The following is a 14,026-nucleotide window of genomic DNA, read 5'->3' as shown; positions in this document are numbered from 1 at the left end:
CGGTTAGCTCTTGTCGGCGTTCGAGCTCTCTAACAACTCTAATCAGGACGCAGCTGTTTTTTAAAGTCCCCTAAACGTACGATTTGCGTACAGACATCAAAATAACATGATGTTTAGGGCGCGGAAAGGCAAAAAGAAGTGAAAGACAACCAAAACACTGCATGGGCCGCTATCAGCTGCGCTGCGGACATCCCGTAAGCGCCGCGGAGAAGCGGCGGCAGGCGGCGCAGCGATCGAGAAGCTCGAGGCGTATAGAACAAGTGTCGGAATTCGCGCACCATCTGATCCACGTTATTGACCAATGTCTAGAAACGAAATTCAATGACCCTACCACCCATTTGAACCGTTTGTCTAAAGTCGGATGGGGCGAATCGAGCATGACTGGCTCGAGAAAATTGCCGGGGAAACACCAGCTTGCGTGGACCCGCCATGTTGACAGCCTTACTCGCCGCTGTGTCGCCGCCGCTCGGCGACGCCTTCGCTCGCCATTTCGCTCTAAGCGGGTTAAGCTCTTCATACGCTTCGAGTAATGCGGCCTAAAATTCCTGTGTTTGGGCCGGGACCAGAAGAAATTTTGAATAAAGCGATGTTTTGAGTAAAGCGAGTTCGTTATAACGAGGGATTACTGTACTTAATTCTGATTAAAATTGCACTCTAATCAGTAATTGCACTTTTGTTGTTTGTTTGGTCATTCTAAAGCTGAGGTAGCATGAAACCACATTGCAAACCAGTATGACTTCATTACTGTTGTTGGTGCAGCAGTTGCAAATGGTGCGTGGAGTTTTCTGTTCTGCCAACCATAACAGATGGTCTATGGTCCTGGACGTCTGATAAATGGTAAAATAACGGTTTACATAGGTTCAACTACATGGTGCAGACACGTATGAGACTGACAATTCCCTTCTGTGTCCTGTAAGTGTCGTACATGTCAGGAAATGGACCAGCAGGAATCGACACGCTGCCTGCCTTCTCCACTTGAAGCACATTGCCACTGCCCAGTAGTCTCCAATCGTTGCAATGAGAATGTAATTAAAGTGAGATGAAATCAGCACGTACCTATGTAGAATTACTCATATGCTCAATGTATGATAGTGTGTAGAGGTTCATGTTTGTTTGCTGGGGGTGCTAGGTCAAAAAACTCCTAATGCTGTTAGTGGTAAGTGTGTACAATTAAACCTGGATGTAATGAACCTCTATGTAATGAATTCCTGTATTTAATGAAGTTTTTCAATTCCCCATTGCCAGCCCCATTGAAACCCATGTTTTTGCGACCTCTTTGTAACGAAGGCGTTGCGACGGTTAACCTTGATGAAAATAATTCCCGACGCTGATGAGTCATTGTTTTTCATACTTTTTCTGAAAAATCGGTTGGAGAAATGCACTACTTTAGCAAATTTCGCCCGCATCTCAGACTGCCGTGTGTTTCCACTTGTGAGTGTGGTGTCGGTTGCTGAGATGCTGTGCGGTTGAGGTGCTAGGTCTGCCTGTCGGCGTGTAGTTGCGTGTCTCTACTGCTACCTGTGGTGTCGGTTTGTCAGTGATTAGTTCTGCTGCCAGAAAAGAAAAAGTTTTGTCTTTTCAAGACAAGCTCGCAATTTTAAATGCCGCCTCTGCTGGCGAGAAAGAAGAACGTTGCCACACAGTAAGTCATATAACTTTGAGTGCGGAAAAGAGCATCAAGTTGGCGAAAAGGCGTCCTTCCAGCATAAGTTTGGTTCTTGAAACTCGTCAAGGTGCCTAAAAGGGTCAAAAGGCAAAAAGTAACACTTAAGTTACGTTTGCGAAGACGGAGCTGAGTGACACTGCTACATCGGAGCGTCGTGTAGTGCCTAAGCTCATGCGAAAGGAGCAGGCGTAGATCACGCAGTTTTTAAGTGTGAAATAAATCCTTGAACGGTGAGTTTACCTTCACTGATGTCCAGAATTTTTTTTTTTATAAAAATTTTGAATTTTTATCAACTTCGTTATATCCATGTTTAACTGTGGAAGGAAAGCAAAACATATGGGTAGGCTCCTTGTAGTTATTCAGATATTTAAAGGACCAAAGGCTGTTTAGTGGTTAACTTGCAGCATGCTTCGGTTTGAAACCCTGTCAGGATATTCTAGTTGCGGCTTCAAAAAAAATGCTTAGCCAATGAATGGTTTTATTCGAGTGGGTATTTTATGAATTCGTTTAGGTATAATTGGTGCATGAAACAGTGACATTACTGTAGCATTCTTTTATGGTCTGCAACACGAGCCTCCACATTTCCCCCTTACTGCAAGCTATACAGGGGGCTGTGAGTGTATTAGCTTTTAACAAAATTTTAGAAGAGGCAACCATGTCATAGCAGTTACTGAAATAAAAGAAATCTCTGAACACCCGCTCACGCGAATTACTGTTCAGATTCCATGGTAAGCCAATTCAGGCGAGTAACATGCATATGTGACTCTTGAGCCAAAATTGCATGCTCTGTCACCGTCATTGGGACTTGTGTTCAGCTTTGGAACACTGGTTGTAATATTTTTCCCTCGTAAGTGCAGAGGTAGTAAGTGTTTGGCAGGAACAGAGTTATTGAAAAGTTATTGAAAACAGAGTGAAAAGCTAAAAGTAAATGTGGTGGTGTCACGATTAATGTACATGTAAAAAGTTTCATAGGTTGAAACAAAAAAGGAGTTTGTTAAACTGGCAAAGTGCATTGGCAAATCGTTACAACTGATGGTCCAGTTCAAGTTGCACAATAGTGTTTTTTTTTTATGCTTCAGCAGCACATCGAAACAGTTATGTGGGCCTGATAGTAGAGTGGTTAGGTAGGCATGCTTGCTTCTTGCTCTTCGTTCTCGTCTGTTCGCTCTGTTATTTGGTTGAATAGCTTCCTACAATTCGGTAATCAGCTTTGTGAGCATTCGCTTTGAATTTGTGGGTTAGGCATAATGCAGAAACCTTTGACACAACTTAGTAAAACCTTTGACATATGTTAGTATTCTGGAAGGTGAACCTAAATTTGTTGCCCCCACAGAATGAGTTACAGCATGTCTGTTGCTTTTCCAGGGTGCTCTGTGGGTGCCTGGAGATGGTGTGGCCAATCCTTCGCTTGTGTGTCAAGTGCTTGCTCAGGAGGCAGTTGACATGGGTGCGTGTGATGGCGTAATGATTGACCTTGGGCTGTTGTGGTAGTACCCATTGCAAAGCCGCATGTGTGGACCATCTAAAGGATGAACATTTATTACAACAGAAGCCTGTTCAGAGCAGCCTGCCTACCTTTGTTGAGTGAATATTTGTACTGTTCGTACCGTGAAGAAAGACCTAGTATACCATGGGTTGGGGATCATTGGGAAAAGTAGCATTTGATGTGGGAAAGGAATTGCAACATTGCAATACAAAGCTGCGTTTACATGGGCATTCCTAGTTACAGGTAATGGACCGTAAAATTTGAAGCACATGGTATCTCAAAGTTTGTAGCATCACAAAATAACCTACATATCTGGCTGAGCATATGTGTCTAATTAGGTAAAAGAAATTTTCTTGATATTTGCCTCAAATGTCAGTGTGGAGGTGTAAAAAATTTGTACTGAATAATTTTAGAAACGAGCAGTTTATCTGCATTACAAAAGGCCACAAGGGTGCTCAGCTTCCAAAAAAAGTTTGCACACGAGAGCCTGAGTTTGATTCCTGATCGCAGAGGGGGTACGGCATGTTAGTGTGTCTTTGGGGAAGTCCCCCAGAGACTGTTGAGAGACACTGCACCATTTCCTGTGTGTGATCTGTGCCACTTAGCTACCCAATCGGTCTCTGTAGAAATAATTCTTCATGTCCTCAAACAATTTCTCATCTCGCACTGATGCAATCTTACGCTGCACCAGGATTTTCACCGGCCCTGCTACTGGTGTCCACTTACTTCAGTTAGCACTGGCATTTCTATGAGTGCATGGTGTCCCTGAAGAAGAAAGTGTATGACAGCTGCATCTTACCGGTACTCACCTACGAAGCAGAAACATCGAGGCTCACTAAAAGGGTTCAACTTAAATTGAGGACGACTCAGCGAGCAATCGAATGGAAGATGATAGGTGTTACATTAAGGGACAAGAAGAGGGCGGAGTGGGTCAGGGAACAAACGCGTGTTAAGGACATATTAGTAGAAATTAAGAAGAAGAAATGGATGTGGGCAGGGCATGTAATGAGAAGGAAAGATAACCATTGGTCATTAAGGGTAACAGAGTGGATCCCTAAGGAAGGCAAGCTTGGCAGGGGGCGGCAAAAAACTAGACGGGCAGATGAGATCAAGAAGTTTGCGGGGATAAATTGGTCACAGTTGGCACAGGACCGAGCTAATCGGAGAATAATGGGAGAGGCCTTTGCCCTGCAGTGGGTGTAGATAGGCTGGTGATGATGATGGTGGTGGTGTATCATGTTGCTATTGTATGTTTTAGCGTTGTCCCTTTCGAGGTTGTCGTTTATACTTGTGTGTCTACTACCTGAGGATGTGTACGTCTTTGCCGTTCGAGGAGCAGTTCGTACCCGGTGGCACTCTTCATATTGGGGGCAGTGCGCAGTGCTAAGTGTCGCAGGGCCTCATTGGGAGAAGCCTTGTGCTGCACGCTGACAGTGGCTTGTGCAAGTGTGTGCATGCACCCGTGCTCATGGCCATACTCCTCCTAGAAACTGCAGGGGCAGTCCGCTGTTCATGAACGGTGGAGAAAACATGCCTGTAGGGACTGAAAAATTTAACTTTGAGATGACTCTGACATAGTGACTTTTAGAGTGCGGACTGAAAAATTTAACTTTGAGATGACTGACATAGTGACTTTTAGAGTGCGGACTGAAAAATGTAACTTTGAGATGACTCTGACATAGTGACTTTTAGAGTGCCTATGAAACGGAGAGCCAGACTTGCTGTGCTGGTTAGCTGGCACTTTTACAGCTACATGCCATCAGCATTGAATGCTTTTAGCCTATGCTGCAGAACTGTAACTGAGGCTTCCATGAGAAAATTTTATTACAATGTCAATTCCTGTATTAGTGCTTCACTTCTGCAATTAAAACGAAGCTTTTGGCCTTTCACTGACGTTGCCTAGTCCACCCAAAATGCACTGCGGGAAGGCGAACTTTTTCTGGTGATGATGATCACAATCATCATGGGTGAAATGAAAAAAAAAAAATTAAATAGGAATTGAACCTGGGTTTCTCGCGTTATGAAGCCGATGTCTACCTGATTGCGCCATTCCAGCCCGGTCAAAGCAGGTTCGATTTGGAGAGAGGTGCATGGACGTGCAAAATTAGACAGAAAATGCACCCCTCCAGCTAACAATGTAGATGGTTGAATGCTAGGTAGAGCCATGGAATGCTCGCATCAGTACAGCACTAGAGAACACAATCGCCATGCAGTAAACCGTCACGATAAGAAATACCTTATGTGCATGGTAAGGTGGAGGGATGTGGGTCCGCTTGCTTGGTTCGTTTGGTGTTGGACTTGATTTTGGAAAGCTTCGTGTTCTCGCATCATTGTCATTTCGACAGAGGGGGTTGTTGGTTTTCTAATACTGGTAATAAAGACATTTAAGGTCATTTGCCAGTTTAATTTTTTGTGGGCTCGGGTTATTGCAAAAACATGAAGTTGGAAGAAGGAATTATATGTTATGCACCGATTAAATACATTGATAACAGAATAGTTCAGACCTAGTAAAACCACATTGAATTCTGCTTCTTGTCCGTGCCTTAAAGTGGCCATGCAAAATAAAATTTTGTTTTATTCGAAAGATTTAGTGTTTTATAATAAAGCGCCCTCAGCGCTTGTACAGCATCAAACGACATTTTATATCACTGAGAAATTAAACATTTTAGCGAAAATTTCAATTCTCCCGCTAAATCGTGCATTTTCGTGGAATTCGCTATGACGTATCCAGAGCAGGACCTTAAAGGGGCCCTGAAAGGCATTTTGAGCACACTAAATGAACTAGCGCAACCGTTAGATTGGGTCGTCAACGTCCTCTGGGCCAAGTATTACTCTTTTACGCGCAGCGGAAAGCTCACACTTTTGTTGCAAAGTTTGTCGTTTTTTTCTCACCCTTTCCTTCGTGTTTTTGGACGCCGCCATCTTCACATGTCTACATCATCGATTCCCAGATGTTCGTCATGAGCTAGACATCCTGCTATTGGGCGGCTTTTTCACGCACTTCCGGCAAAGAGATGAGTCGTCTGCTCAGCGTCGGCTCGCCGGCTGATCTGCCAGCGGAGTGCCGGAGTGCTTGGGCATTTTACGACAAACGAAACAAGTGTAAAACAAACGCTTAACCGTTTGTATTGAATGCAACACGGCCATAACACAACATGGATATTCTCTTACCTGAGTACGTTCCATAAAGAAAGCGTTCAAGCCCCGTGGCACTTCTTTCGTGCAATCGCAATGAACGCCCTGAGCCGAAAGCCCGGGTTTGACCATACATTTTATTCAACTTCAAAACAATCCAGAGATGCGTTTCTAACGAACACAACGTCACAACATGCGTTGAAAGTCTGAACCACGATTGACAGAGGATGGGTTGCCTCCTGCCCGTTTTAAATTCGGTACTCACCTCGCGCGCGGTTTGCGGGGACGAACAGCAAGTCACTTAACTCTGGCGCACAAGCCGATGGCTTTTAGCCACGCACACTGCACATACCCCATGTGAGGTTGAGTCGTACGTCGCTTGAGAAAGATTATCCAGACCATGGGAAGAACTATCCACCCGCAGAAGCACAACGTCGCATTTCATCGCGAAACAAAGGCGTCCACAACACACACACCATCGCCTCCTGTAATGCCAAACGCATCTCGCACTTCCCAATAGGAGTGGGTGGTACGCCTGCAGTGCCCACATGTCGCGAGGTGGGGCCCCAAGCTGAACCGGGATCACGGAACCGTAACTGACTTCTGGAGCGGTTTGTGCCTTGTTGCCAAGGCAACCGATGTTTGAGATTGTCAAAGAAATGGCGCTCGCTCCAGCGCTAGAAAGCTCAGAGCCGCGGCGGAGAATGTTTTGCCAACGTTGCCGCTCTCCACCACGCGTCGCCCCAAGCTGAACTGGTCACATGATTGAAGCGTTTTGTGCACGGGTTCTGTAGCGGTTTAAAATGTCTTTTTCACATGCCGCCGGCAGGAATTACCACCGCCGCAAAATAAGACCCGGCACCATGCAGCGGGGCCACATCTGATACGGCGCTTTTTGGATAAACAGTGCGCGGTGCATCAAGGGAACGAGCGCACGACCCTCCCCTTGCGGCTGCGAGTTCGCCGCCGATAAAAAGTCATGTGCCGCCAGCAACGTACACCGCGAAAGGGCAAGGCCAGACCGCCACATACATGCGGCCAGATTTTTCGTTCGCTTTTCCAGCCTTGAGCGGAGTGCGTGCGGGATTCATGGTGTCAACAAAGCTTGCCCGTAGCAGACGAGAGTCTGAGCAGCGCAATAGCGGAAGTACGTCACCGCTGCGGAGCGCAGCATCATGGGAGGCAAGGCTCGCGCGCCGTCAACAGCGGAGAGTAAGTCGAAAGGAGGAGGAAACTTGGAGCGACGATAATGCGCGGTTTTCGATTTACGATTTCACAGCTAATACTCATCGCTTTAACAAAATTCTTGCGGGAGGAGATTGCAAATACATTGCTTTATTTGGGTGCATGTACATCCATGCATCGGCGGAAGGTATTTCAGGACCCCTTTAAAGCTAAAGATAGCTTGCTGACCATGGCTGCTCCCATCTCACAGACGGCTGTTTGGTTATTTTCTTTTTCGCCTACTTTCATAGATGGTGCTGCAATATCGATGAAGTGCCAGAGTTCGCACTTTGCATCTGGCTAGACTTCTAAACCTAGAACCTGCCGGAATTTTATTAGGGTTCATACTAATCGTTTCCTAAAATGCAACCTATAACTCGACAAACATGGTCATGTAAGTTACCTTGCCGCTTACCGTATTTACTCGCGTAATGAACGCACTCGCTTAATGAACGCTCCCCCAACTTTTGTCGTCAAAATTAGGTTTCCTTTTTTCCCTGCATAATAAACGCACCCCCAACTTTTCAACCCTGCAGTCCCACGAATGGCTGTACTGTATCTTTCCCTCTTCACTAGCTCAATGATGATCGCATGCAACCTTGAGCCATCTCTCGGAGTAAAAACGAACAAACACTGGCGCGGCGTCGGGGGACAGTCAATCACAACGATGCTCAGTCGGCTCAGTGCGGTCAGCGTCTAGCTCTACTTTTTTTCGTGATGGCGTTGCTACTTGCTTGCTTTTCCGCTCGTCCTGCACTTTTTAGGCGATAGGCCGAAATGTCAGTTACACGGCCAGTTTTAAGTTAAAGCTGTGGAGTACGCAGTTGGGCATGGGAAGCATGCTGCCGGTAAACATTTCGGAATTGACGAAATGAAGCGTTAACAAACGAAGACGAATGTAATTCAGTAAAAATGCTGTTTGTATGCCCATTGTGCACGCGTATATTTACTGCGAAAGGTAGGTTATGTAATGCAGTATTTTTTTTGTTGTTGTTGCAGCCTGCTTTCGTCAGTGCGAAAAAGTTTCCGGAAAAATACCCCGCATAATAAACGCACCCCCAACTTTGTTTCTGTTTTATGGGAAAAAAGTGCGTTCATTTTGCGAGTAAATACGGTATGTCAGTTGGCCAGTGTTGTGTCAGACAGGTGTAACGCATCCAACGGCTGTGTTAGGCAGTGTCAGCCGCCAAAGTGCCGCGCTAACTGCTTTGGCATTTACGTGTTTATTCACAGCTTTAATTGTTCACCCCACAATTCTTACTGCATAAAAAAGAGTGTGCCTTAAATTTAAGTGCAAATAGCTCGTTCGGCAAGCTTATAAGCTCTGCCTAATTTACGCTTGCTTTTGCCGGCCTTAGCCAATCGCACAGCCGGGCATATGACATCGTAGGTTCTGTTGCGGGAAATAAGCTAGTGGGTCGGATGGCCAGTACCTTTTTTTTCCCTAATTATATAGCTTATTTGAGCGAAGTTTAGGTTAAAAGTGGTCAGTATGATTTTAATGAGGCAGTCTTTTGAATGAACCAAACTTGTTTTGCCTGCATGGCCCCTTGAAGCACTTCACTCAAGATGAGTTCTGCGTGCTGTGATTTCTTGATGTCAGCATTGAATTATCAAAGTTCATCACATTAAGTAGTTTTCATTACAGCAAGTTTTTGTTGCTGTTGCATGTAACAACACCTTTGCTTCTTTCTTAGCAACATAATTTATTAAGGAGCCACGTATACTATGTGTATTGGAAGCAACCACATACATCATGGGCATTGAAAGCTTTTTAACTTTTAGCAGGATGAACTTTTAACGTTTAGCAGCAAGAACTTCCAGCTTTGCATAATATGGCTCTGGGATTTTGTCTCTTATCCCTATTAGTATATCAATTTTAGTTAGCGAGAACTACCTATAGCCTAATGTTTCTTTATGCCATGCAGCCTGATGTTTGTTCATGCCATGCGAAGAAGTGCCTTCGTTAATTCTAAGAATGGTTGACGTTAAGCAAGAAAGTTTAGACTTCAAAAGCATAGGGCTACATTAAAATAGCCATGTTCCAGCTTCAAAGAGGTGTGCTTCACAAAAGAGTTATTCTCTGCCTTTATGTCAAAACAGGCATTTATACAGCGCTACTTTTTCCCGGGATTTTTTCAGCGCTCCTTTTTCTTGAAATATCCTCTAAGGCAGAGTTTTTTTTTACTAAGGCAGAGTTTTACCTATTGGTTAAGACAGTCATGGCACATTACAGCAGTTTTTAAAGGGACACTGAAGTGATATGTTAACATTGCGGGATTACTAGCGCAAATTGTCCGGAGTCCCCAGGCCATGTTTCGACCACTCTAGGCGCGTTTACGCAATTTTATTTAGTAGAAAAACTAATTCGAAAATGCTGTCCTCCTCTCTTTACGCTCGCCCATTTTCTGTGGCGTTTTCGTGTGACGTCAGGAGGGGATGAGCTGGCAATTGTCTGCGCTACTGCATGGCTCCCCGGCCTTCAGACAGAGTCAGTCGGCCCAGCGTTTCGTCCGCCGGCCGCCGGCGGGTCGTCGCAATCAAGGAGGTTAAAAAAAATTGCTTGGTCGCAATTCGTTCGCTTAGCTGAAACGAAGCCAGGACACGTTTGTGAATGGAAGAATGTGCCTTTCTTTACTTGGTTTGTTTGTACACTGTATCTAGCTCCAAGTCAAGGTCGCTTCACACAAGCGCTGCACAAGCGCACATGCGACGCTTCGCTGACTGGTACGCCAGTAGTAAAATATAAGGCCTCTTGAAGGCGGGAGAAGAGTCAGCGAAGTCAATATAGGTACTAAGGAAATAAAATCAACTGATATTTTAAACGTACAGCATAAAACTAGGGCGCGGGAAGCACTTTTTTGCGCTGGGCGAACAAGCACAGCGGTCAGCAGCACGACTACGCATCTGCGAACGCTTTTCCGTCTACGAAATGCAATTGCTAGACGTGAGCTACTGTGGAAACTCGGGCGACGCTTACTGCACGAGCGCAGTACAACAAATAGTCACCTAAGCTGCTTGAAATGCCAAAACTAAATAAAAGTGTAAACCGGTTGTACAATATATACGCTATATTAGTAAGCCCTTCGCATCCCGCTCCGTGGCTCAGTGGTCTGGGGCGCTAGGTATGTCACCACAAGTGTTTTGCACGTCACGAGTTCGAATCCCCGCGGGTAAGTGCTTTTTTTTTTTTGTAAGTTAACTTTTTTGTTTTCCGCCGATGCTTTCTATATTGAGTTCACCTTTTTTTGGGCCGCAACGTTCATGGCTACACGAACTAGTTCACAAAACGCACGCAGGCTGGCACTGGCGCGCTAGCGAGTTCTCGTTGGCGTGCTGTTGCCATAAGCACCGACTGCTTGCAGGCAGTGGGCACAGGCCAGAATGAACAGACCCTTGGCCTGGTGCGAACACGCTTTTTACGATACAGGCATGAGGGAGGCAAGCTCTAAATATGGGGGAAAAGCGCATGACATTTGGGCGTCTGCGGGTACGCGGAGGGCGTTCATGCACTGCGTAGGTCTCGGCTAGTGAATGCTACGACTACAAGCCGTCCTGGGAGGCTTATCTTGTGCATTTTACAGCCGACAACATGGCAGAAGCGCGGTACGATGATTACTGAGATATTGAGAATGCCCATCCAACAACGCCATTGGTTATGTTTTACAGAACCGAAACCGAAACCGAAACTTGTTTGATTGCTAACCTTGGGCATCGTCCAATCACGGCGCCCCTCCTCCCAACGTCACAGCCTTAGTTGGTGCGGCCGCCGCAAACCGCGCATGGTAGTTTTTCTTCTTTCGCGCTTTGTAAAATAATTACCGATTTGTCAACCGGATAAACGATGAAAAGTGTGCTAATTTGAGCCAGTCTACGCAGTGCAAGCAAAAACGGGAGCTTGACAAATTCACTTCAGTGTCCCTTTAATACGTGCTTGCAGATTTAGGCATACGTATATATTTTTATGCAGGCATTAAGATCGTGGAAGGCTGCTCAGTGGAGAAGGTCACAGCGCAAAGCCACTACAACCTTCACGATGTGGAAACCAGCTGGGGGCCCATTCGCTGTGAATACTTTGTCAATTCGGCCGGTTGCGTGAGTGCATTCACATCTGTTCGTCAAGGTGTTTGTTTAATATAGAAAATAGATTTGCTTGGAAAGGTTCAGAGGAGAGCTGTTCACTTCATTCATTACAAATATAGCCACACGGCTCCTGTTTGTGAGCTCGTGTGAATTGGCAGGATCTAAACATTGGAGTGGAGGAGAAAGTTTCTATGTAATAAATTTTTTTTTACTTGTTATTACTCTGCAAACTTGCCCCAGATTCCGTACCTCAGGCCCCTTGCTACTCATCGCTCTCATCATTCCCATTTCGTTTCGCTCAGACCCCCCCCCTTCCTTTTTTTTTTCGCTTGCACCGACGTGTTTAAATCCTCTTTTTTTCCCACTTGCTATTGCCAACTGGAGCAATACACATAAACAATATTTCAGATGTTTTGAGTAGATAAAAGCAAGGGCTTAATTCTGCCCCATAGCCAGTGCTGTTAACCTTTTCTCATTTTTCATTGCTGCCACATGAAGTGTCCTGAACGGTTTTGTATTTTTGATAGTGTTCAGGCTTTTGCGCTCCTCCTTCTTGGGCCTCTGGCCTGCAGTATGTACTTAAGTAAAAGTAAATAAATAAATTGATAAATAAATAAGTAAAATATAATATAATACACGGGGTGCTTGATTTCAGTTGCACAGAGTTTAGTAGTTAACGCACATGCAGTTTTTAGTCATTTAACTTTGCTTTGCAGCTGCCAGAAAATTGATAACTGACCTGGTAAATAGTAGGGCAATGAACGAATTTTTAAATTGGACATTTGAAATACTTTTTGCAGTTCAGGAAATGATGCCTCTCATTAATGCCAACTAATCCCATCAGTTACTCCATAAAGGAAAAGTTCCGCTTCGAATTAAAAGCCTGAAATGGTTTAAGGTTATGGTTTTTCAGCAGCCAAAGACCACAAATTTTCACATTTGAAGTAACATTTGTTTTCAGAGCAACTACCGTATCTACACGATTGTAAGTCGACTCGAATGTAGGTCGACCCCCAAAAATTACATCTCTCAAAAAAAAAAAAAAAAAAAAAAATGCGAGCGCCGCGTAGAAAATCGTATCACAAAGAAAAGCTCTTAACCCACACGGCGGCTCTCCACAAGAGCCGTGCGCTCGTGGTAAGCGCGGTAGATGTTAAAAAAGAAAAGCTTTTGTATAAGCACGCGGAATAACAATGCGCTGTAGGTTGAGCGGGAAAAATACATTCGCTGCGAGATGACAACCATCGAAGCAACCGGCAGCGGCCACTGCCGCGCGATACCAAAACAAACATGGCGGCTACGTTAGCGCCGTGCATTGAATCAAGGGATTCGCTAATGATTTTTTTTTTTATACGAATAAAACGCTTCTTGACGCGTTTTTGCACGCGATTCGTGCGCGGGTGACTTTTTGATGCCCCCATCAACGACTCCGCGCGCGCGGCAGCTTCTACTGCTTTTAAGGCCGAACCTCATAGAGTGTTTTTTCACGCGATTCGCGCGTGTCGGGAGCGGCAGTAGGAGGAGCCTGACGACTTGCCCCAATGGGGAGGCGCGCTCTTCAAGCCGGCAGTTTGAAAGCGCTTGGGACAGACGGCTGGCGCCGCCGGAGACGTTTAGGCTTACCACGGTGGCGGATATTTGATTGGCGCTTTCCCTAGCGGCGCGGATGATGCTTTATAGTGTCGTTTTCGACCATATTATCAGCTCCTATCCTGCACAAACGCCTTCGTTTGTGCCTTCAGTGATATCTTAAAGAGCGGTTAGGAGCGGTCGCTGGAGCTACGCGGACCTCTTCGCGGTTGGTGACGCCGCCATGTTGCCGCCGCCGATCGCGTAGCGCACGCGGGTGGCATTAGCTGCGGTGTCAGCGGCGCATTTTCGCGAGCAGAAACGCCCCATGCGGTTCACACTTACGACCATAACCATGGGAACGAGGGTGCAAAGGTGTCCCCACCTCGCAGCAGCCCTGAGTTCTCGTTTCTCTTGCCGTGACTAGCGGTAGACGGTTGATTTCGATTCTAAGTCGACCCCCCAACCTTGGATTGTCAAATTTGAAAAAAAGGGTCGACCTACAATCGTGTAAATACGGTAGTTGCGTATTTCGAGCTATGTTGAGTAATAGTGGAATTCTTGACTGATGATGTGCCCATGTTTTGCATTGCCTGCGTTTAGGATAAGTTAAGGCTATTTTACATTAAAAGTTCTTTGTACGGGTGTATTCTTGCCAGTGTTTCAGTGTGTGTTTCTTTCTCTTCCTTAGCTTGGACGGCATGTTGGAAAAATGAGTACTCCTGAAGTAAAGGTTCCACTGTACCCATGTGAGCATCATTTTCTGCACACGATGCCTGTGGAAGGGATAAACCCTGACATGCCTGGTAAGTGGGTTCTTAGTCATGTTTAAGGCTCTGTGATGCATAGGTAGCGATATTAGG

At 45.5% G+C, this 14,026-nt stretch overlaps 1 protein-coding gene across 1 annotated transcript in view; it reads left to right on the top strand.

Moving 5' to 3' along the window:
• Positions 1-14,026, top strand: part of LOC144152561 (pyruvate dehydrogenase phosphatase regulatory subunit, mitochondrial) — a 57,928-nt gene that overhangs the window by 14,215 nt on the left and 29,687 nt on the right. Inside the window, exons 6-8 of the mRNA XM_077683868.1 lie at positions 3,032-3,113; positions 11,482-11,606; positions 13,855-13,969. Of these exons, the coding sequence (XP_077539994.1) occupies positions 3,032-3,113; positions 11,482-11,606; positions 13,855-13,969 (322 nt within the window). The remainder of the gene's footprint in view (positions 1-3,031; positions 3,114-11,481; positions 11,607-13,854; positions 13,970-14,026) is intronic.

Source organism: Haemaphysalis longicornis, unplaced genomic scaffold (genome assembly GCF_048455015.1).
Source record: "Haemaphysalis longicornis isolate Haplotype H1 unplaced genomic scaffold, Haemaphysalis longicornis Haplotype H1 scaffold_1, whole genome shotgun sequence".
Lineage (NCBI taxonomy): Eukaryota > Metazoa > Arthropoda > Arachnida > Ixodida > Ixodidae > Haemaphysalis > Haemaphysalis longicornis.
Note: the sequence above shows the minus strand (reverse complement) of the source record. Positions and strands in the feature narration are given on the sequence as shown.